At 40.6% G+C, this 24,982-nt stretch overlaps 1 protein-coding gene and 1 long non-coding RNA gene across 2 annotated transcripts in view; one reads left to right on the top strand and one right to left on the bottom strand.

Annotated features, from left to right (window-relative positions):
• PKP2 (plakophilin 2) overlaps window positions 1-24,982 on the bottom strand; it is a 38,982-nt gene that overhangs the window by 6,705 nt on the left and 7,295 nt on the right. Inside the window, exons 3-10 of the mRNA XM_032107289.1 lie at window positions 21,838-22,529; window positions 17,248-17,386; window positions 14,483-14,690; window positions 9,648-9,825; window positions 3,093-3,210; window positions 1,428-1,589; window positions 844-1,017; window positions 121-274 (exon numbers count right to left, since the gene is read on the bottom strand). Of these exons, the coding sequence (XP_031963180.1) occupies window positions 121-274; window positions 844-1,017; window positions 1,428-1,589; window positions 3,093-3,210; window positions 9,648-9,825; window positions 14,483-14,690; window positions 17,248-17,386; window positions 21,838-22,529 (1,825 nt within the window). The remainder of the gene's footprint in view (window positions 1-120; window positions 275-843; window positions 1,018-1,427; window positions 1,590-3,092; window positions 3,211-9,647; window positions 9,826-14,482; window positions 14,691-17,247; window positions 17,387-21,837; window positions 22,530-24,982) is intronic.
• Window positions 10,599-24,956, top strand: LOC116443248. The gene is made up of 2 exons (XR_004239792.1): window positions 10,599-10,784; window positions 21,947-24,956. It is a non-coding gene; the product is annotated as an uncharacterized LOC116443248 (long non-coding RNA).

Here is a 24,982-nt window from a genome sequence, read left to right as displayed (position 1 = left end):
CAAGTATCCAGTGAAAAATCTACTGAACTCACAGATCAGGATTTTTTTGCACATTTCTTTTTTTGAAAGCAGGAAAATTTAAGGTGAAGAGAACAGAACAAGCTCTCAGTCTTTGCTCACCTATGTCACTTTGCAGGGAGGTGTTTCGAGACAGGTTCCTGAGCAGTGAGACTGCTGTCTTCTTCACAGCAGGGTGGCTGACGTGCAGCATAGCTCGGATGCCTGGGAGGCCGTTTGCCTTTTGAACAACAGTCCGGGCCACTGCGAATGGCATCTGTGAAAAGGCAGTTCTGTGTCATTACCATGAATGCAGAGCCTCAGAAAAAGCTGCACACAGCCAGTCCTCTGTGCCAATTTAAGCATATTTAAAAGAGTTTTAAACCAGATGAGCTGCAACAGGAAAGGAAGGTGATAGAAGGGAAGTTTCAAGCCCTCTTTCTCCCAGGTGCTCTTTACCCAGTTCCTCAGACAGATATTAGTTTCTTCCACACCAAAGTGATCTGCTGTTATATCAGAGCCCTCCTCTCCCCACAGGACTGTCTTCCATGAAATTACTTTTTTTAGTGCTTTTGGCATCTGCTCATCCCTCATTGTGTAATGAATTAGCAAATCCCACACATGGAGATGTACACAGAGGGAGAAGAAGCAGGCCCCGTATTTGCCAAGCAAGGAAGAGCTGCACTGCTGGGTATGACTGTCCCTTCAGTGTTCTCCATTGTCCTTCACCATGTCAGTAGCCAGTGACTTGTCAGTGATTACTTGAGCTCAGCTGCACTGCAGCCCTGAACTCTACGCATTCACATCAAGAACTAAGTGACAAGAAAAGGAAAAAAGCTGACTTACTGGTCCAGTGCCAGCTGTGAGGTTCTGAAGAGCTCCCAGGGATGCTTCCTGGGTGTAGTTTCTGGTACTCTTTGCTATTAAGGAGAGGTATATCCTAATCAGTGTAGAATGCCACAGCGATTCAACACCTTTGGGATTGCTCTTTTCCTCAGGTAGTGGGGTGTCCTGCTGCTTCTAAACATGTAAACAGATCAAGCCTTTAGAAACAGTGACCTTCATAACTTAATGCATCACAAGCTAAATTAGCCATTTTATAACTCTCTATGACCAGGTTATTTGCAGACTGTCAGGTTCTGAGCTCAAATAATAATGTGCAAAATTTCAGTATTTAATGATAGTGGCCAGTCCATCCAGTGGAGTATTCCTCAACTAATAAAACATTTTCTATGTCATTGTCATAAGCAGCAGCTGAACAAGAGAATTGGTGTCAAGAAAGACTATCAATAAATTTGCATTTTTGGGGCAAGGAAGTGTCACCCTACCAGATACATCAATAACAGCCTGTTAATTAGATTACAGCCTTATTCTCGAGAGGTTGCTACAAGGTATTAACCAAATAAGATGTAACTAATCATGTACTTTACCTCTTTTACTTTTCTGCTCCGTGTTCCAAAACAGCCTGGTGTTTTATCATTGCTAGAAATATTTCTTCTTTGCATATATATGCTCTGGGCATAGCTCTCAGGGAGCTCTATCTCTAGCTGGTAGGAAAGATTGTGAAGAATGCACACACAGTTCTCTGTGGCCTAAAATAATGAAAGAATAGAAATTGAAAGCTTTGGCATGTGTTGAAGGGACACGTATAGACATGGGAAGAGATCTCATTTTTGGATCTTCAGCAACTGACTGCAGAGCTTCTACTGCCTTATGGAAGAGCCAGGCTTCATGCCCACGATCCACCAGACTGCCCTTACACTGATAAATGAAACATGCCCTGGGATGTTCCTGAGCACCAAGGCCAGCTGGCACACGGGGCTGCATTCGGAGTGGGGTGCGTGCCTGTTGGAAACCATCCTGGGACATTATAATTCCTGAACTGTGCCTGGGAATTGTTTGGGCGAGTGCTACTTGACACAGGCCACAAGTGTGCCAAGAAATGTCTAAGAGCTGAAGAGTAAAGATGATCATGTACACACCTCACCATAGCATCAGCAAGAGGGAAGCTTTTTATCTTCCCCAAGGAGGAAGCATTTTTCTGTGGTAGAATGCTTTTTAAAACAAGACATTCCTTTCTGAAAGTGGCTAAGGTCAGGTCTACAATTTCTGAGTGATGAGTCTAGTGGCAAATTGCTTTATTACCAGTTCCTCCTTTCTTGAAAGTCAAAAAGGAATGAGTGGTTTTAAGACAAAATGCAGCAGGGAGATATTGGCACACGTGTAATGTGCTGGATTCTCCCTGAAGCTAATGGCACTGAATACAGGGAGACGGGGAAGCTCAAGCAACTAATCCTAGAAGAGAACTATAAATGTGCAGTAATTACCACTGCACAGCACAAGTCATAGCAGGCCCACCAGAACTGCCTCACAGACTGCAGCTAACGTAAGTGACAGCTGGTCTTCTCACCCAACTTCACCCAGCTGAAAGACAAGCCCCTGCTCCAAGAGTCTGTGTTCAGGGTTCCCCTGCACTAAGTGGTGGGAGGAAAGAGGGAAACTGGCATCTGGAGGTGTCCAGGTCCTTGTAGTTACTGGCTTAGGCTTGGGCAGCAAGCAAAAAATGTGCAGTTTTATTTAAAAAAAAAAGCAAACTCGGAAAATTAGTTCTTTTCTAAATGATGTGAGCTCCTTAATCACACTGCCACCAAAGGGATTTAGGTTCTTCCTTTCCTAAGGGGTATGTAGCATTAAATATATAGGAGAGGAACCGGATTAGTTTTTTAAGCTTCTAGCTAGCTAGCACCCTGAGACAACCAAAAGGGCAATCTGACTCTTCTGTGTTTCAGCATTTCTGAAAGCTGTGATTTTATCTTACTTTTTAAAAATAAAAGAGAGAAGTTTCTACCTTTCTCTCTGGTGTTCCTGAAAATGTTTTCCCAGTGCTATGTTACACTATTCTTTTAGATTGCAGGATAAAAATACTTCAAAAAGCTTCTTACTGGGATTTCACCTTTGGTGGCAGTTTTAAAAGCCCTGGAAATAAGTTTTGCAGTTACATCACAGCTGTTTCTGAACATTGACTTCTAAACAACAATAAAAAACGTTCACTCGGCAATTTCCCCTAGGAAAACACTTTTCATCTCAAAGAATACCTTGTCATTAGGCTCATGGTCTGCAATAGCTCCTTGGATATAATACACAAGAGAATCAATTAAGCCCTCGCATTCTCTCATCTTCTTCCTTCCTTCCGGGCCGGCAGAGCTCATGTTTCTGTGCAGGAAAGAATATGTTGGGGAGAAGAGATTTAGTCAAAGGTATTTTCTTGTGCTCCTCTGACAAACTTTTCCAGCTAAATCTTAAAGATACTGAAATTCAGGTTGACTGCTCCTTTTCTTCAGAGGTGTAAGACAATCTGAGCCTCTTCTAGGTAAAACTTTCACTCCAGACAAAAACAAATACTCCAGGAAACAAACTGCTCTGTTTGGATGGATAAGGTAAGACCTGGCTCAAATTTTCATCTCAAAGTTGAATTAATCCTTCTTAAGCAGTCAAAAAAAAAAACAACCCTGGACTTTTTTTCACTATTCCATTTGTAGTTATATTTTTTAATATTTAGGATGGTGAAAATATCGGAGGAAAGATACTTGTAAAAATTTCCATGCACACAGATGTCCTTTAGAATTAATTTACTTACACCGAGCCAGTTCTTGATCCAAGATGTCCCATCAACAGACACAAGATCTGAGAGTTTTAGCAGCATCTCCACATTCTCATGCAAAGACCCACTCTTTGCCTGGCTTTCAAGTAACATTTGCTGTCTTTGTAGTAACCCAAGTACAACTTATAAATGAATTTGAAAAGTGATTTAAAAACTCTCGAAAAACCAAACACATACTGCTTGAAGCTGCTTGGCTCTAATCAAGCTACTGATTTCCAGGGAAGAAACAATATTTACAATTTTGGGGCATAATTATCTTTACAACTCAACAAAGTCTGAATTATGGAATACTGGAATTATAAATCCAGGCCTTATTATTTTGGACTCCTGCAGCTCTGCTGGCTAAAAGGCTGCATATTCCAGCGTCTTTGTTTGAAATAACGTTAAATATAACCCACTCTTAGCATCCAGCAAAACACAGAGGGACATCTTCCTTTACATAGTTTCAGGTTGCTTATTTTGCATGCTTTGCCCACTAAAAATTACAATGTTTACAATTTTATTAGTGACAGATCCAGTAAGGTTTAAACTTTCCTGTGGCTTATGACTGTAAAATGAATGTAGCATTTTATACACCTTTTATACACATTTTATACACAGTGTCATTTCACTTCTACTATTTTTTTTTCCTCTGGGAAGTACACATTCAGGTTAAATACTTCAGGTTAAATACTAATGCACTGCAACTACAATTTTACTCTAGGTCGTGATGTTAACAATGTCTCTGTTTATGAGCTCATTTATTCTCTTGTGGAATTATATATCACAGAATCAATATTCAGATTCCACAACATGGCCTACTATAGACATCCCCTTGGAATTTAGTTTACCAATATATGTCACATTCGATGCATGTCACCCTTTCCTATGTTTATGCTGAGAGAAATGCACACAGTACAGCCCTCCTGGTGCATAGGAAAAATAGTCTCTGAGGCACAGAGACTAAAAATACTGTTAAAGATAAGTGTGGAATTTCCCTGTCCAAAGACACTTCAGCTGATGCAGTGTTTTGTTTAGCCCCAGTACCAATACTACCCCCTCCACTTTTTACACCTGATCCTGCTGAATGCTTGTGCAAGGAGAGGCCATGCCCCAGCCTTGCTGCCAGCATGAACAGAGTAGGGCAAAGAGCTTTTATAGCTCAGGAGGCAGAGAAGAGCCTGAATCAGGGGTACTGTCCTGCTCTGCAAGGGAAATTAATTACTGGGCTCTGTTTCATTAAGAAGCTGATGCCCATCCAGTGACAGATATCAGTGCGTGTCCGTGTGCATGCCTGTACACACATGGGTACTCCATTGTCCACCTTCCTGTTTCCTTAGCAGGACAACGTGGACTGGGAAGGGAAGAGCTCCTGCTCTCCCACTCATCCAAAGACAGCTGTAACCACCTTACTCTAAACAGGTTTAGAGAAGATCATTGCAGGGAATACCTCAGCTGGCAGTTTAAGTTTGCTAATTGCTTGAGAAACTCCAGCAGATAAAAATATTATTCAATTGGTAAAAAAATAAGTATTTCTGAGAAGCGTCACAGAAATGTAAATTTAAATATCTTTTTTTTTGAAACAATGGAGACATTTTGCTTAGAGAATTTCAAAACTGACTTCATCTTGGCTTCCCAAGATTTGAGATTCCTGAAAATTGGAATGCCAGCCTCTGAGCTCCAGAACTGGGCTTTATTGTAGTGGAGTTCCTGGAGTCACTGAAATACTCAGTGCTTGCAGTGTGAGGAGAATGCAGTTTTAGGGAGATTGCTGCTTGTGGGGATGCTCTGCTTTAAATGACTCAGAACTTACATTTTGGCAGCACCTACCTACAAAAAAATCCCTGACATGCCATGCTCAGCTGTGGTAATCCTGGTGACATGCTCAAACTGTGCCATTTGCTGATGTGGATGCACTCTATCTGTCTGCATGCCTCATTTATCTCATCTTGCATTTGTTGCTTCTGGCCCCTCCTGCACACATTCATGGTGCAACTGTATCTGTAATCAAAATAGCTCTTTGCCCACAGTCCTGTGGCATGTGGGGAGGACCAGCTAATTTCCTGTTGGGAAATATTATTTTGATCCAGAGTTGTGAGGTAAATACAAAGAAATGCGACACAGTAAAACCAAGTGTGACTTTGAAAGAAACAGGATGATGGTAATAAATGTTCAATTAGCTGATAAATGGCACCAAATGAAAGGGATACTCCCTCTAAGCCAACACTGAGTCATACACTGACTGTTGGAAAAGGTTCTTGAACTGCTGTGAATGGTCTGCTTAACTGATAAGAAGAAGGATTTTGCTCCTGGGACTCATTCTGCTGAAACTGGTAATGTGAATTTAATTCAATTACCAGACAACATTCTGGGAAATTCTATTCCCTTCATGCCTTGCACAGTCCAAAAATTCACCAAGGAGGGAAAGGTATCCGGGATCTATTTAGTAACTAGAGGCGCCAAGCTTCAAGCTGCTTGTTGGAAGTAACAAAATTCCTTTCAGGAATTGGGGGAGCAGATACACTGAAGAGGAGGCAAGGGAAGATAAGAATGGATGGAAATAAACTTAAAGGAATGGCAATGCTACGCAAGAGGCCTTGGTTCAAAGACTTGTTATCATCAGTCATTTGTTTTACGTTCTCTCTTAGAAGCTGCCATTATGAGTCTGAGCTTTTCAACACACGGGCAGAGCTTTGGCTTCCCTTCTCTCCAGAGTAAATGGAAGCAGATGTTTATGCAGACTCCTGGGCTGAAGTGCAATGATATGATTTCCTCCAAATACAGCTTTCCACTGTCCTTGTGGGTCACTGTGCAATTCACAAGAAGCTCAAACGGGAGCTGGGACAGACAAAGTGCGAAAAATAATAATGAAAAAGGAAGGCTGAATTTTATTTTACTGTGTGAGGAACCAGGAGCAGAGAAGTTAGCTGACTTTCCTGGAGGTAGTTGTCTAGAAGATTTTGAAAAACTAGAATACATAGGGGCACAGGATGTGTCCTTACAGAGCAGTTAAAAAGGAAGGCTCTGCCTTCACTCTTCCCAGTGAAGTACAACAGCTTCAGCACCTAAATTAAATGTTTTGCAGGAGAAAATGTGACACCTGTGTATAAATTTGGGAAAGTTCAGAATTGCAGAAGTTTTGGGAAAAGGTATTTCAAGATAAAAATGGAACCAGTTCACTATCAGCTTTCAAGGTGTTATAAAAACAGCCTTCCACTAAACTTTCCTTTCAGAGGGAAAGTCATGCCAGAGGTTCACCTATGTATATAAATAATATCAAAACCATGCATTCTACATGCTGGCATCTTATCCTTTCAGACTCAGAGGAGTATGGGGAAATATCTTGACGATTTTTATCCATTTGTATTGGAACTGGAGGCAGAACTTTTATGTGTAGGACTTTCAGGCCAAGAAAAAATGACTTTACCTCTGAAATTCAACAGGACTTCTCTAGAAATGTCTGTAACACTCCTCTAGATAGTTTAATACACCAGTTTTACTTGTTCAGCTTATTGTCAGGCAACCAGTGAAGACTGTTATTTGGCTTACTCTGTTCAGGCTTTTTATCATATTTCACAACTAAACAATGCTATTACTTACTCTAACTGCTTATGCAGAATTCTGGGATGTACACAGCTTCTTTTTTATCATGTTAAGTTTTGTGACCTGTGGTTTCTGCAAAGCTTTGCTTCTTGCAGGGTTTTAAGACAAAACACAGACCTAGGGAATGGGATTAACAAATCCTCCTAATGTCAGACTTCCTTATCAGTGACTGCATACACTGACACAGGCACAGATTCAGGACCCCACAATACTTCTGGCAATAACTGGGGACTGGTCTGGTCATGCACTCATTCCAGTGCTTGGAATTACCTGCAATATTATCTGCTAGATGTGGCTTCACGTCTCCTGCTGCTGTTTTGTCAAAGAGCATGAAGGAAGCTTTAATTTCTAATTTGGTAATGGTGTGGTGCAGTGCATGTGCCCCCACCAGATGCTAGTGTTAGGTTTGGGCTGTGGGTGTCCCTTCCAGTCAACAGTTGTATGGAAATTTTTGAAAAGAAGTTCTGGCATTCTCCTACAACTAAATGCTGTACTATGCATAATGTATTGCACTTCAAAGTACTATTTTTACCCTCTAATAGAAGCTGCAGGCTATAGACTTTATCAACATGGCCAACAAACATGTTAGCATTACAAAAGGGAAGACTAATTACAGACTTATATTCTGGCAAATAAGTATACTCTTTAAACATATTCATAAGCAACATCATTCCCTCAGTTTACACTTTTATTACTCGGAGGTGTGCCCTTCTTTTTACTTATGCAGAGATTTTTTGTTACTAATACATAAGGAAGGAATATTTCTAGTGACCTAATCTGGGAGGTAAGTCAACCTCCAGAAAAGAGATGCAAATTGATTAATCTTAAACATCTCAGCTATTTGGCCAGTACAAAGAGGTAAGCCTCATTAAAAACTATTCTCTGCTAGAAAGTATGTGGCAATCCTGCAGATCATCTTTACCTGGGAATTTTCAAGCCCTTCTTGTCCTATTTATAATTTTCAGTGTTGAAGTTCTTAAAAATGAGAAGGACTAGAATATGAGCATCATGTTTTTAAAACAGGTAATGTATCCTTAAGCACCTACATAAGGGCAGTTTTAGAGACTTTGAATTAGGGCTGGAGAGCTCACTGCAGCTCTGGAGCAGCCCCATGCACTGACTTTGTGCCCAGAGTAAGGTTAAGCCCAGAATCTACTCTCATTTGGAAGAACCCAGGTACTGTTATGCCTTATTTGTCATATAATGACTTGTGTCAATCTGCTGAAACAAGCTCAGGAAGAGCAACACCGAGCTAAACCTGAGAATGATCTGTGCCCCCATCAGCTACCTCGTAGGGAAGAGACTGTTCCAGAGTCCAAACACCAAGAGAGGAGCAGCCAGACTGGTTTCTGCACAAATGCACTTGGGCTAATTAATACGAAAAACACAACCTCCTTCATTTCCTAGACAACACCACTAGCATTAGCTAGAGAGGTTTTATTATGGGTGGTTAATATTTCTTTGTATTTGTTTCCGAGTCATCAGAGTAAATAAAAGTTAATTATTACGTAGAGATGGAGGTATTTAGTAGTCAGTGGGCTGACAGGAAGTCTGCAGAAAAAGGTGCATTATTGTTGAGTATTTTGTATAGCTTACAATTCATTTGTCTTCTGAAACCACACAAGTCAGATACAGAGCTGTTTGCACAGGAAAAATCAATGCCAGACACATACAACTACTCTGCTATAGGACATGTTAGCATAGCAGGTATGTGTGAGGCAAAACTGGGCAGCTTCCCAGCCTCCAAACTCCAAACTTAATTCCTTGTACTCTGCTAGAAGGAGTTTAAACCTCAGGCCATGCCCTTTGCAGTCATGTATTACTCCTTAGTCAGTTCAAACTATGTCCTTCCGTGCATTTTTAAGTGTGTAAACTTACTTAACATGGAATGGCTTTGAACTCACAAAGGGCCCCCATTTTATAGACTGTTATAGGTGTTTCTACTGAAGATGTGATTTTTATGCTTCAGCCATTTAGGGGTCTGTTCACTGAGGCCTTTGGTGTTTGTCTGCAGTAACTGCTACTGTGTCTACGAGGCTATTAGCAGACTGCAGTACTAAATACACAAACTATAAATCTATTAATCCACCCTATGGCTGCAACTTGCTTGAACTTGTGCAAAAGGCTGGACTGGGCTTACTCTGGTTTAAAAAATGGCTTCTCCCTAATTTAAATCACTTTCTAATCAGTTTAGGCACAGACGATGATATGTCAAAGTAAGCATCTTTGACAGCAGCTGAAAATGGAACACTTTTATGTGCTTGTAGGTACCATGTCCCCTTTCCAAGTCATCTACTTAGACAAGACATGATTGTGGCTTTAGATGAACTCTGTGTATTTACCCAAAAATAATTGTGCAGACCTGTTCTATCATCAGTATTGCTTTGGGTAGTTGCAGAGTGCTCACCTTAGGCATCCTGTGGCATTATAGAAGATATCAGGGTCAGGTAGAACACTTGATTTTGGGTAATCTCTGTCTGGCCAGCCTGAGTAGGGGATGAGGACAGCTTCAGTCAGCGTCTGCAGGGCTTCTCTAACCAACAGGTGCTTCAGCTGGTCATTGGAGGACAGATTCCACAGCAAACCTGTAATACCCACAATAAAATCAGAGTGGCAAAAAGACTCCCTTGCACTTTGAAAGACTTCATCTCATACCCCTTGAAGTCAATGAGTGAAGAGCCTGCCTGGCACTTGATATCCTGAAGAGGAGCAGAAAGGATCGGTAAGCGTTCACCAGCCCTGATCCAGGGACGTGGAAAGAGGGCAGAAAAGGGGGCACAGTTATCCACGTGAATAAAGTAAAATCTCTACACAGTCAGCCTAATGCCCAACCAAGAAGTGCCGTTTTCCATGGCTCTGCATTGCCCATCTGCAGTGATCACCTTCTCTGTTACCAGCGCAGCACAAGCTAGGGGAAAATAAACTCACAAAAGGGATAGATGGGAGGTGCAGGGAGTGAGTTTACAGGAAATCTGCTGGAAGACAGGAGATGCCCATTACCAAGTTTCTCTAACACTTGATAGCAACATTTCTCATAAGAGGGAAAGCTGTTAACACTGGCTGGCTGCTTCTGTCCAGACATTAGTCACTAAACAAATCATTAAGTAATGCTACAAACCTTCTCTATTCGCAATCTCCAAAACAAATTTCAAATATAATCTTGTAGAACTTAGCAGGTTCCATTATATTCTATTCCAACACACAACAATTCTTTTTAAAGAGCTCTTCACCTGGAAAATGACACGTATTTCTGCTTTTCACTACAAAGGCATTCATTGTTTCTCCAGCTTGCTGCTCTAAGTTTCACAGACCACCTCCTCCACACACTGGCAGAGTATTAGTGAATGTTCCTTTCATCAGCTCACAACAACAACAACAAAATGTTTCTTTTGTATCTCCTTACACTTTGAATCTAATTTCAGGTATTGTGAACAACAGTAAAATCAAAACAAAAGCCAGCCAGAAGCAGCCCATTCCTTCTTCTGGGATCAGCTCTTCAGCATCTGAATCAGGAGATAAAAGGAAGAATGTACTTTTCTGAAGGGTAAGTAAGGCTTACAGGAAATCAGACTAGCAGTCCAAAGGGCATTGGTAAGGGAAGCAGGTTTAAGACAGAAGGGCACAAATGCAAGGACTTGCACAAGGACAGAATATACTTTTAAAAAGAACAAATGCATTTGGAATTACAGGCAGACACTTAGAATTGTCAAAAGAGAATTTGAGATATTGCTCTCACTGTAAATCTTCCAACAAAACCCATACCTTTACCCACAGGCACTGTCTCTCTGGGCTCAGAAGGATTCTCTCAGTGGTATTCTGGGTGTGGATGAATTTGCTCACATTAGAAAATGTCTTTAGGAGTAGATTCTTTCCTTGCACCTATGCTGTAATGCATAGTTTTCCCTTAGATGGTTATTTGGAAAAATAGGTTGGGTCTGCTTTTAAATTTACATTTCTTTTCATGACAGTTCTGCTTGTGCTGTAATCTTCCCCGCAGGAAAAACTTCCTTTAATTTCTTATATTAATGCTGCACAATAACAAGATCAGGAGGTTAGCTACTCCCTGGAGGCTCATCTGGCTTCTCTTCAAAAGCTAACATTATTTTGTTGTTTTCATGCCACAGCCATTTTACTTTCTGTTCCTCAGTATGCTCTCCAAATACTATAAAATTCCAGTCCTGCCTTAGCTCCTGCGCTGTCTCCAAATGACGCCCTCTCCTACTAAGGAGTAACCTCACTCCTTTCCTAAGAGATTTCTAAGTAGCTTGTGTGTCAAAAAAAGGACAAAGCCTCTGTTTCCTTTGCTCTACCTGTTATCAGTGATTTTGTGGAGCTAGCAAATTCAGTCTCATTCCCTCTGTGAAGAGATCATACGAGCACAGAAATTCCATAGAAACTGGGCAGCTCTTTTCTGCACAGGGGCATTAGGCAGACTGGGTCACAGCAGCTTTCAAACCCCTGTCACCAGCACAAAGCTGCTTTGGTAGAGCAGTGGTTTAGTGCTTTTTGTGTGTTCACAGACTGTGAGGCAGTCACAGCACGTGCTGTAATCAGCATTTATCTCCACACACTTTGGCTGCTTTCGTTTTTTCACAGCACAATAGAAGGCCCACTGCATGACTGGGCTCAGTCTGTATTCCTCAGCCTAGGTCTTGAAGAAAATACAGGCCATCAAAAAATTCTTTGGGAACATTTGATAAAATATGGATTAATGTTAGGCAGGTGCTTGTCCGTATTAACATGATGGTCCTAGTAAACCAGTGACCTTAAAGATAAACTTCTAAGCCTGAGACTGACTTATCTCATGTGCACAAGTACCATACTTCTGACAGGTAATGAAATACAGTATCAGAAAACTTCTGTCTCAGAGTTCTAACTTCCTTCTCTCCTGAAATTTCCTTATCTTTGTATACTTTTGTCAGGTGGAGTGCTTTGCTACCATGCTTCCCACACAGCAGTAGAAACAAAAAACTTCCCTCAGCTGAGCTTAGACATCTTTATTAATGAGTACTGCATGCTTTCAATCCTTGGCCAGGAGTCTTTCACTAAAGTTCAATGAGGTATTATCAGTTACCAAGATGATTTTACTAATCTGTTACGGGGAAAGACATTTAGCTGAATATCATACCACACATTTGGAAGTCCCTAATTCAGGGAAGAAGTCAAAGAAGACAAATAATATGTATGATGTGGAAAAATGGAAAGACAAATGGACTTCTGGTGCTGACTGGTGGAAGGCTAAATCTTTCACATTAACCACTTCCTGGAAGTGTTACAACACTGCAGTGAGACTGCATTCATAGCCATGATATTCCACTAGTCCTGTAGGAAGTCAAAGTCAATGCAAGAGGTGAAATTCATTCATCCAGACTGCCCTTTGCTCTCATAGGCTCCTTGCAGCTTTCTAGGGACCTGGAAAAGTTGTTCAAGTGACAGCAAAAAGTATGCCCTAGTGGCATTTTCACTAAGGTACCCAGTGCACTTCCTCCTGGCTGCACATTTGGTCTTGAGCAAAGAGAGAAATATTTCTCTCTCAGTGTATTTTTAAAGCCATCCTTTCTAACTGATAGGCATGAAAGCACATCATAATATTTTGCTTTACACAAGCTACACCATCCTGCTTGGCATAAATATTTTGTTGGTGTCTTCTTTGCTTTGTGAGTAAATATTCCTGTTCAGTCACAGCAGTAATTGCTGAAAGAAGATGCCCTTCACACACTGGTGAAGGGGAAGACAGTAATAGTCACAATATACATGTGAGTTATCACGCACAGTCAACATTTTTGTCAGAAATGATGAAACTTCTAGCAAGAAAAGAGCACTGGCTTCCTGGCCACTCTACCACCATTTTCACTGCTTTCCTCATTGCTCTGTAATAGCACTGAGTGTTAACACACTACACAACAAATTACTACGTGACCCAATTCTGCAACCGATGACTGTGAAAAACTTTAAAACATTTTAATGTTGCAGAGCTATAGAACTGAGTTAAAAAAGAGCCAACAATACAAAGCTTTGTTCTCCAGCTTAGAGAGCAGAGTATTTCAAATACTTCAAAGAATGCAGAATTACAGAAGGTCTCGACATGTCTTTGCTTCAAGACAGGGCTGCTTGACAACTTCGGTATCTCTTCACACACTGCTCTCTTAAAAGATTTTGTTCCTGGTACCTTTAAAGATTGCTTGAAATAAATCCCCATTCATTTATTCATGTTTTCCATCTATAAAATATAAGCCTGCTCTTCCTTTGCATGCTAATCAGAATGGATGTGGGTCACAAGCAGTGGAATTCCAAGAGACACACTATGGACACACAGGACTGCAGGGATGAAGTGGGCATTTCTTAACTGGCTGCTGCAAAGCCAACAGGACAGCAACCACAGGTTTGCTTGTGGGGAATGCTGGACATTTTCTCCCACCATTTCTCCTGCTACACTGAAGTACAAGAAGAGGTGTAATACGGGGTTTCTGATCCAAAGGGCTTTTCCTTCAAATTTGCAATGGGCCCTGCTAATTAACAGCTCTTCCTCAAGGTCATTGGAGATAAAAGGGTGAGAACATTGGCCCTGCAAAAACAGAATCCAGAATGTCAGTCACTCCACTGATGGTGCTGTGTGATCTTTACAGTCAAATGGCTGTCCTGGAGGAATTCTCCCCAAAGGAAGCATGCTGCTGCTGTGGCAGAGCTTTCCACTTGTCACAGATCTGCAGAGACAGACCCGGGTGTAAACAGCTCAGAGTAGGACACCTCAGAGTAGGAATCTGGGGCAGTGGAGTTTGTGGGGAATAGAACAACCACTTTCTATCCATGACACATGACAGTTCTGGGTGACTGTCTTGCAACAAGGAACTTCCAGTAGGTGCTGTCAGCACAGAGTCAAAAAATGAAGGCTGAGCTGCTGTGTAAGTAGCAGGCATTAATTATGGTCCCAGGCACTCCGAGGGAGCCTGACTTTCTTTTCTGGAATATTGAGGACTTTAGGCTTCCTGCAAGCAGACTGATATAATTTCTGAAGAAGCTTTAAGAGGGGAAGCTGCAGTTCCTAATCTTTTGTTATTGACTGAAAGACTGGTCTTGAGTAAGGACCTTGGAATTTTACCCTATGGCAGTTGCTTAGAGTAGGTGACAGTGTTTTTGTATTTAGTCCCTAAACACAGGCTTAAGTAAACAACCATGTACCTCTCCCTGAAAGCTTTTGCACTGCTTAAAGCACTTCATGCTTGGCTGCAGAGAAAACACTACCTGTGATTTGCTTCTTAGTCTCTATATCCCTGGTGTGCCGGAGCAGGCGGAGCAGGAGTGGGATCCCTTTCTGCTCTGACACTTCCAGTTTGTTGTCATTGTCCTCAAACACCAAATTTCTCAGAGCACCACATGCTGCCCGCTGAATGTCCTCATTCTGAACCTCGAGGAGCTGTAAAAGTTTGGGGATACCACCAAGTGAGAAAACCTGTGAGGAAAACAAAACACACCAGAGAATAGTCAGATGATGTAAATGATAAACTCCACTCTCCCCCTGCCCCAGCAAAAGGTTTAAATAGTTATAGGAACTTCTTTCATTTGCTCCCATTTGAGAGACTTGAAGCACAGATCATTAATCATTTGGACATGACTATTGACTTCTGGGCTTTTGTATGACTAATACTTAAAATCCACAACTAGGGGAGGCAACATGTTTTCATAATTAATATCAGAGAATGAAATGAAATCTCTTCCAGCTTTGCTGCAGATTTGTTCTCTCTGACAAGACATTTAATCACTCTGCTTTTTAGCTTCCATGTTGGTGAAATGAATATTTGAGATTTAATTCTGGAACATTTATGAACAGGTTTTTTTTTTTTCCTCAGCAGCTAGCCTGATGAAAAGACAGTATTCCCAATGCATGTATTGAAAGTGTATTAAAAACCAATACATTACACTTAATACTTCTTAACTGTGCCCTGTAGAGAAAAAATAGTAGAAGTAAGCATCAAAATGTAGACCATGAAACATTGTAAGCCAGCTGTCTACTGAACTACCCACATTTAGTAAAGACTACTTTTCAGTGTTTAAATCTGCAGAAAATGACATTTTGGCCCCAAATGAATGAAGGATTTAAAGGACGTTATTTTACAGCAGCTGTATGGAAACAAACAGTTTGTTGTGGTGAATGAGGAATCCCACATGAACTGTGATATGACATAAGCAAGCCTTAGCTGACTCAGGAGTGAATTTACTATGGAAAGTACCTTCCATTAATGTACAATTGCCAACGATCTCCTCCAGCATCTTAAAATGCCATATGATTTTGTGGACAAACTCACCCTTGTGCAGAGTCAACAGCACATGAAAGACTCAGAAATCTGATGCACCTGTCTTAAACAGTCCAGAGTTTAATGATAAAAAGAGTTCAGTACAACTGGCAGGTGTTGGCAACACCAAGAAATGGAATGTAAGAAAGCCTTTTGTCCTTCATGGAGTAAACTCCACAGCCTGGCAGCCTCTCCTCTGATTCACCTGTACAAAAGGAACAGCTTCTTGCCCCTTCTCTGCTGATCTGATTCCCCCTGCAATCACCCTGAAAATGTCAGCAGAATAAAATACAGGAATATGTATGTTGAGGGCAGTGGTGCATAGAGCATGCTGAAAGCACATCAACCTGTTTTATTGCAGCAGATCAGCCCTTTTGACAGCAGTACTGTAGTTGTTTGGTTTTTTAAAATATTTATGCAGACTTTCTGTCAGTAATTTTAAAGCAATGTAAAAGAAGTCCTATTTCAACCTAATTTGCTGAGAATTTACAACAGCTATTGACCGGTCCTTCTAAATTTTCATTTGTAGACAAAATTCACCTAAATACTGAGAGACCACAAGTTCACAAAAAAAGAAGACCCACTAGACCCACAAATTCTCAAACATCAGGGAACAAAGCATTGAAGACAAAGAATACAGGCTGAAAGGCTAAAAGTGGGAAGCAAGACAATGCCAACGTGAACAAGTGTGATGGGCACCAAACAGAAAAGCCCATCATAGGATATGTGGGATAGAGAGGAAAATAGAAGGTGGCTTCAGGCTGACTGCTCCAATCTGAACACTTTTACTCAGCCACTTGTTTTTCTGGGAAGCTGCCTGAGAGTGGTCTGTGTAATAACCGACCTTCAAACACTCAATTCTGAAGCTCTGTCCCCAGTTTGAAGTTAAGGCTGCCACTAGTCCTGGTATTTTCTTCCAAAACTGATTCTGCCATACCCTAAAGCAAGTCAAAAGGACTGAGACATGTTTGGCTGTCACTGAACAGGACTGCAGGCACATGATTATGGAGGTAAGGCTGGGATTACTGAGCATACTACACACCAAAGCAGGTGTAATAAATGCTTTTTAGTTGTTAAAATAGACTTACACTTTAATGTACAGAACTGTGCAGGAGGACAGACATATTTGTGTTTAGTAGTGACATTTAAAGAAAAGGAAGAAGAGAATATTTTTCATGTACCCTTTCAAAAAACTTGTAAGAGACTTGACAAATTTTTTGCAAGAGACTTAAAAATTTGGTTAATCTAAACAATGTAGTAATGCATGTGCACAGTCCCAGCAAACCCTTAACACCGTGGCTAATGCGTGTGCTGTTTCAACACATTTGTGCAGTCCTAAAAAACCCTGAATATTGGATAAGTTTGCACCATACTCAGAGTTTTCTTTTTTGGGATATTTCTGCATGCCAGTCAAAAATGAGAGACAGGAGCAACTATATTGACAAAAAGTTCAGACTCCATGATTTATAAAGGCTGAAAGAATTAAGTTTGTTCGGCCTGAAAAAGAGCAAACTGAGTGGGTATACACTGAGTGGGTTCAAAACAACCTGCAGCAAAACACACAAATGAATGCATTTTAGGGAAAATATCTAACATCAGTATCCTGTAAGGTTACTTGGACTGCCTTCTTTCTTTTCATGTTGGCATACAGTGCCATGAAGTATAGAATCTTACTTTCTCTACCTGATTGTAACTGGCCCAAAAATAATTACTTACTTTTCTTCTGGCATCTGCTTTTTGGAAGCACTCATGCTGTATGAAAGTCACTGCAGCAAGGATCCTGGGCGTGTTCTGTGTGTTTTCACTCTTCAGGATGTTCACTGCACGCTCCAGTGTCATCTCCACTTCTGGGCTCCTTAAAAGCATACACAGAGAAATCTAGTGAAAAAAAACTGCAGAAGAAGTATCATTCTTGTAAAACCAGATTTTTTGTATTTTCCAAGTAACTCTAGCTTTTCTTAGAAATTTTTTTCCTTTCCAGTAGCAGAAAATATCATAATAGCTTTAAGAGATACTGATGTTCTGGGGGAAGAGAAAGTCATAAACAGAAGTGCAGTTCTGGAGAAAGAAAATAATGATTTAAGTTCCAATAACAAAGTGGGAATATCAGTGGATGTTTCTATCAGTGTTTCCATCCAGTGGGTGAAGGACTGGGTGTGAAAGGAAGGATGAAGAAGTGGATGAAGATCAAAAGAAGGCCATAACCATGGCAGAGTGACTATTACTGACCATGAAGATACCTTGATGTTTTCCTCAGTAGTAGTGATGATTGTTTTTTTATATTTGTCTTTATGTCTTTCATCAGTGTCTTAGTTCCCAGATTATATCTATGCAGGACTCAGTACCCCCTTTTTTTCAAATGACAGAAGTTGCTCTCATTTGAAATAGATGGGCAAAGCCCTTTTTCAGGTGGGAAAAAATAAAAATACCACTCATTAAACGGAGTAGGTAGAGAGCCTATGCTAATATTAAAAATATGTGCCACCACTTCCCTTCCAACTTCCAGAATGTTTGCTTAAATTATGATTGTGTTAGACAACCATATAAAAAAATTGAAAGAAAAATGGAAAAACCACATTTTTTTCCCCAGTAAATGGAACATAAAACAATTAATGGCACAATCAGGTACATTAGCTCTGGGACAGGTGGTTATGCTCTCCAGACTTTTTATTTACTTTTGGTTTCAAATGTGCTGCACCCAGATTAACAAAAAAAAAAAAAAAGAGAGAAAAAAGTTGGCAAGAATGTGAGCATTCTGTTTTTTTTTTAATCCAGATAGTTTTGTAGTAGTAGATCTGCCACTGGCCAGACAGGGATGAGAGGGCAGTCTGTGAACCACCATGAAACAAGAAGTAATTGGCAATAACTCCCTACTGCAGAGCTACCAGAATCAGAATGATTTGCTTGATAACCATCTCATTAAATGAATCTACAGTTAGAAATTTTAACTCAATTGCCTCTTATTTTAAAATGGGTACCTGGGAAATAAATTAGCTTAAGTTGAAACTTTAATTTTTTTTTCTTTAAACTAAGCAGAAATATTAAATAGGAATTAACAATGCTCAGGAAAGTAAAATATGGAAAATTAGCCAGATCATATTTCTTCTTTTTACTCCACAGTGGAACTGAAAAACAGGCTTTTCAACCTTGGGGTTTACTTAGATTTCTTAAATTAGCAAAGGTTTTGAGACCATGTTATAAATGTGCACATGTGATCATGTCAACCTGTTAGCAATAATTTTCGAGTGTTTTGACCAAATTCAGTCACCTTCTGCGAGCAGCAGACATCTCTGATGTACTAAATTGTGTCACTTCACTGACCAACAGCTGAGGAGGACTAAAACCATGCGCTTCCCAAGGTCAAGGCTGCTGCACGAACTCACCCCTCAGGGCACACAAGAGAATTTATGTGGGAACTCAACCTCAGGATGCCAAGGGTATCCCAGAGTAGTAGAATTCCATCAGGAGTCACTGCCAGGCTGAGATGGACACATGGACAGCCAGAAGCTGCATTTCTAGGTGCTGGGGGTGTAGATCTGCACTGAGACTGACAGCAGCTCACCATTCAGTTATCCCTTCATGCAGCAGGCAGAGGATTTCTCTCCTGTTGTGCGCTGCCATACTTGGACTGCTCTCCGTTGGATAAAAATAACATTCCCTAATGTTTTATCTGGCAGCAATAAAGGATGCAATACAATCTCTGACCCTCAATGGTATTCACAAAGATGCAGCACCCAAACTCTTGTCACAACAGAATTTGATGCAATGATTCCGTTCCCACCCTCAAAGTATTTACAGGCAAACTCAATTAGCTCTGTGGCTGATTGGCACAGGAAGTGACACCAAATGGTCAGCCAGGCAAAGGTTGTTAAACAGAACAATGATCTGACAGGTTCTGACTTCACCTTAATTGCCAAAATATACCAATTTTGAGACATATACACAATGATTTTGTGATGGCTCTCAGCACATTCAGAGGTCAGATTATGCAAGCAGCCATTTCTCAGACAGCTTCAGCTTGAATCTATTCTTTCCTGAGCTCTTCATCATAAGGATGCTATTAACTGATTCTCTTCACCAGAAGATACAGGTACAGAGATACAGACATACAGAGAGAGCATCCTGTGCTGTTTTTTTCTACTTTGCTTTCATAGCATGAGCTAGTTCTTTTACAGGAAGTTTGAAAATGCTTTTATATACATTTCAAATGCTGTCCACAGCTGGTCCACTACTTCTCTTTAACCTTACATTACTATTTTACATTCTCTTAATTCACTTGGAAAGACCTAAATTGTGACCTGCATTAAAAAAAAGGTATAAATTTCTGGAAAAATCAAATTACTCCAAAAACAAGCTTATCTCCCCCCCACCCCCCCCCCCCCCTTAATATCACTAAGGGAGCAACAGGTAAGGTAGCAATATGTCAGATTAATGCAACCTTAAAATAAGAGAATGAGAAATTACAAGAAAACTGAGAGTGTCTACAAACTTCTTGAACTGAGAAACCTTCCAGCAAATGCTGAACCTAAAAACTGGCACTTAAGGAATTATGCTGTCACAAAGATTTTCAATAGGTCACAAATCTTCCATCTGAGTTAACATGGTCTCAATCAAGCCACTTGCACAATGATTCAAGATTGATTTTTACATCTGCAGGTATTCAAATACTTTGGTTGATGCTTGTACAGACAACCAGACTCCAGTGTCTGCATCTTCAAAAGAAAAGCCAAAATTGCTCCTACACGTAATTAAAGATAAAAATTGTTGGTTGTGGCTCAGAAATGCATACAAGAATGTGCTAAAAGTTAAGCAGGTTATTAAGTCAATGGGATACATGCTTGTAAATTGTCTTACTGAAAAACAAAGTCCTCCCAGGTACCTATTGGTACCTATTTGGTATTACTACACTCAAATCTTTAGCTGTTGTGAGCTCTCAGCTGGGTTTTTTGGACTTACTTCCTGCAAAGTCTAAATACTTAAAAGTCAACATAATTAATATCAGATCTCTTAAGTCCTGCATCACCCAGAGGTGAAAATTTCAATCCAGACCAGAAGAGACCATAGTACCATACATGCTTGTAAATATAATCATAACACACAACATGTAGCTGACAACAAAAAAATACCTGATCTGCACATAGCAGTGGTATCAGATGATGCCTTTTCTCACACAGAAACAAACTCAGAAAAAGAACAAAGATGGGTCTTCAGAAAAATGAACTTAACAGCTACACAGTTACAGGAAAAGAGCTATTTCTTAATAACACTTGTAAATTACACTATGATTAACTTAAAGAGAACTCTTAGGATCCTATTTGAATTACGAAACAAAACCAAAAACCAGAATAAACATGCAAGTAACCATCTCCTGTCTACCAAGTGGCTTTTTCTGTCCACTGAAACTTAACAGCACTGGGAACATTCAGAATTATTCTAAAATGAACAGATATTCACTCCTGAGGGGAAATTAAGAAATAATAAAATTTCTCTTTTGAAAATGAAACTGATTTTAAACAGTCTGAAATCTTCTCTGGAAAGGAATTTTTGGTGGGAGAAGTAATTTTGTGAAAAAAACCCAAGCCACCCTTTCCAGTATTTTGAACAATTTTTCTGAAGTCTGGGGTCAGATTTGGGACTTTCTGGCATGGAGTCAACAGAGTTCAAGTTAAGATAACTCCCTCAGGGCATGTAGGATCTCTTGGTAGTGAGAAGCTCTGTGGTCCTGGGATTCAGAGCAGTTTGTATTTGTTCTAGGAATGGATGGTGTTACAGAGCTAAGAGAGATTTCTGTCTGTGTTTTACCTGAAATTTATAAAAACGAAGACATGTCCTTGAAACTATGAAGGGTTTTTAACTGGAAATTGCTAATCTGCCAAATGCTGCTCCACTGCTAGATTTCTGACCTATTCTCATGAGAACCAGTGTTGATATCGTATGGGCTCTTGTGAGCACAAAATCTGCCAACACAATTTTGTGTATTGTGACTTAGGTTGTAAATTACTCAGAGACTACTTTATGTCTCCTTATAAAACTGATTAACTCTTGGCAAAAGGGGTCCCAAACTTCAGCAGGAGGTGTAGATCTTGCACTGTACATACACACAAACATTTTTTTCTCCCTTTCCTTTGTTGCACTGGAAGTGGATTTTTAAAAGTCAGTTTACTTTCTGCATCCTCTGCACTGATATTTCATACAAGGTGCTGGCTGCTGAATCACAAGCTATCAGTTTACTTTCCCTTTGTAAACAAACACGTTCCTGTCAGCTGTGACAGCCCAGAGCCAAAGCAGGTCCTGCACTGCGCTTACCCGAGCTGAGATCCATTGAGGGTCACTTGTTCACTCTGCAGGAAACCATTTCTCCCTGCTGCGGCCACAGCAGCTGTCACTGGCATCCTCTTCCCATCTGTTTCTGCAGTGACACTGGCTATTGAAGCTGGCTGGGAAACTTCCCTCCTGCTCTGTGTGTTTCTGAAGGCTGTTTGGTAGAAGCTGGACCTCACAGATTGCCTGTTCTGAGACCAACGGGACGCAGTCGGCGATCTCACTTGTCCCATCGCGCTCTCCGAGGCCAGGTAGTTTTCCTTCTCCAGAAGGTTGGTCATACTGCGGCTGTTGCCAGGCTGGTGGTACAGAGGGACAGTGGGGCTGGGGTAGCCACCATCAAGGACAGCATCGTTGGCAGCCCCCATGCGGGATTGTCTCTTAAAGGAGCGTCCCCTGTGCACGGAGTCGCGCAGGCTGTAACCAACGATCTCGGACCGAGCGTATCTTGGTGGCACAGTCCCGCTGGATCTCACACCATCTGCATGCCTCATGGAGAACCCAGCTGAAATCCCTCCATCGTAGTGAAAATCACTTGACACGTACGCCAATCTTTCTGGATTTCGTTGAGGGGAAACCTCCAGTCTCTTCAGAGGTTGCCTCTGAGCTCTCTCCTCCATCGTCCTGTAAGCAAATCTTGTCCCCCAGCCATTCGTGTAAGAGGATGGCGAGGCAACCTGCTCCAGGGGGCACAGAAGAACAGGAGCCACAGTAAGGTCACAGCACTTAGGATGAGCAGCAAAGAAACCAAACCAAAATGTAAAGATAAAAATTCTAGTCTGCTCTCAGAATAAAAAATAAAAGTGAACACCGCCAAAGTTGTGCATTAAATGGGATTCTGCCACACTTCTTTGTACTTCCTTCATGAAGGCAGGAAGAAGTACAGTCTAAACATCAGGAGACAAAGTCTAAGCATCCAGTCTTCTGTCATAAACTCAAAATAGTTGCATAAGTCAATTATGGCAGGTAATGAACAGAGTGATTATTAATGGAGATCTTTGAGTTTGAAATTCCTTGGGGATTAACACCAGCATCTGCTACTAAAGCTAAATTCAAGGCTGTCTAATACACAGGAGAAAATGAATCAATCAGATATAAAAAATATTATACTAAAGTGTCTGGATATTGATAATAACCTTAGTAATATAAGGTTATTTAGCACTCCTGTTCACATTGTAGTAGGGTCTAGTAAAAAGAGATAGGCCCTTCCCTGTTTGTCCAGACTCTTAAAAATTAAGGAGATGGTAAAACATTGCAAGAAAATCAAAATGATCGTTTCACCATCTCAATGACTTCCCCAATATCACAGTTGCAATTTTGAATTATTTTTTTCTTCCTGTACCTAATGGGGATAGACTGTACTGGATCATCATCTTGCTTTATAATTTTCTCTTTTCTAAACTCAACACATCCACTGCCAGCCTTTCTTTGTAGGATGTATCTTTAAGATTCTTACTTTTTGGTGTCGTTTGAGGACTCTCAATTTTTATACCATTTTCTTGTTCTCTGTATTGGACTCCATACTCCATTCAAAACCTTCCAGAACTAAATCAGCTTGGGACACTATCTGGCCTTGAAATAGAGGAGTCATGGATCAATTTTTAAAAACTAAGTAAGCATAGGGGCATACAACCATAAACCAAAGCCCCATATTTTCCATTTCCATGTTGTGTTAAAGTTTTGTAATATTAAAGACATTTTTTAGGGTAAACAGAGAAGTTCACACAAGCTATTAATTGAAGGAACAGTGCTTAGCAGACAGATGCCAGACTGAATTCCCTTCATTTCACTGCTGAGGACATCCTGAGGGTGATACTTGACTCACAAAAGGAGTAAAGGTCACTGAAACGAGCAGGGTCAGGCAAAGATCATTGGATATATCTGTTTATTCTACAGAAGTTATGCAAGGATATATTTATTTTTTGTTTGGGGATAATTAATGTTTTTGTGAAGTACTAGACCTTGTGGCTTTTCCCAGCTCTCACACAGGACACTTGGTCTCTCTTTTCCCCCCACCCCCTGCCTGGCAAATGGTATTATTTTCTTGGGATTCCTATGTCATCTCTAGTTTTCCTTTTGTTGCTCTCTTCTGGAAGGAATGGATTCATATCAAATATTATGCACTGCAGGACAGGTGAGATAAAGGATGGAAGGACAGAGAAAGAAATATATTTAAGTAAATGCTTCTAACTCTCCCCATACAAAACCAGAGCTGCTTCACTGACTCTTCAAAAGCTGGGCTATTTCTTTTAATGACAAAAAGCCACTCTTGAATAATCTAAAATTAGGAAAGAATTGTCACCTCCATACAGAATTATTTACTAAATAAATGTTTCTGTTCTCAAGCTGAATTGATTTCAGTTTACTAAGCTGATCGTGCAGGAGCGTTGCTTTCGAGCTGTGTTGATTTCCCAGTTGCTCCCTCAAAGAGGTTCATACCAGTTATGAGCTGTGTCACAAACCCTGCAGAAAACCAATTATTTATCTTAGCATTCAGGCCATGACCCCAAGAAAAGCTGGTCAAAATAACAAGAGGATTTATGATTAGATGGTTTAGAAACACCATTGTGTTGCAAGGCCTATACTGCTGGAATTCTTGTAATGATAAAACAGGTTACAGCAGGAGTATTTGAAATGATAAGGAACCACTCTACCTTGTGAAAACTAAAGTATTTGTGAAACGAAAGCAATCTGTTTTCCTTTGGTTTTGAATGCTTAATTCTGTTTGCCTGGGCAGCATGGCCTCCGGCCACCCTGAGGTAGAGAGATGTGCTGGTTGAGCTGCTCTCTGGTGGGATGGATGAAGATCTGACTTGTCACAGCCTTTGCCTTAGTGGAGTGTAAATATGATTTTTCATTTTCTACCCTGATGCCAACTCTCACAAACCCAACAAGACTGCAAACAGCCCACCTGCATGACTGACTTGAATTTGGCTACTGGCACTGGAAGGAGGGGCAAAACATTAAGAGATTTCATTGTAAACCCCTCATTTTCTAAAAATCAGACTTTCAAAAGAAAACAAACAAGGAAACAAATCTTTAACACTGTCTAAATGTTATTATTTGTGGTAACAAAATGAATAAACTGTGCATGTGATACTCTATTTATTTCTATTCACCGTCTTTTCCT

This window comes from Corvus moneduloides, chromosome 4 (genome assembly GCF_009650955.1).
Source record: "Corvus moneduloides isolate bCorMon1 chromosome 4, bCorMon1.pri, whole genome shotgun sequence".
NCBI lineage: Eukaryota > Metazoa > Chordata > Aves > Passeriformes > Corvidae > Corvus > Corvus moneduloides.
The sequence above is the reverse complement of the archived record's forward strand: the minus strand, read 5'-3'. Positions and strand labels throughout refer to the sequence as shown.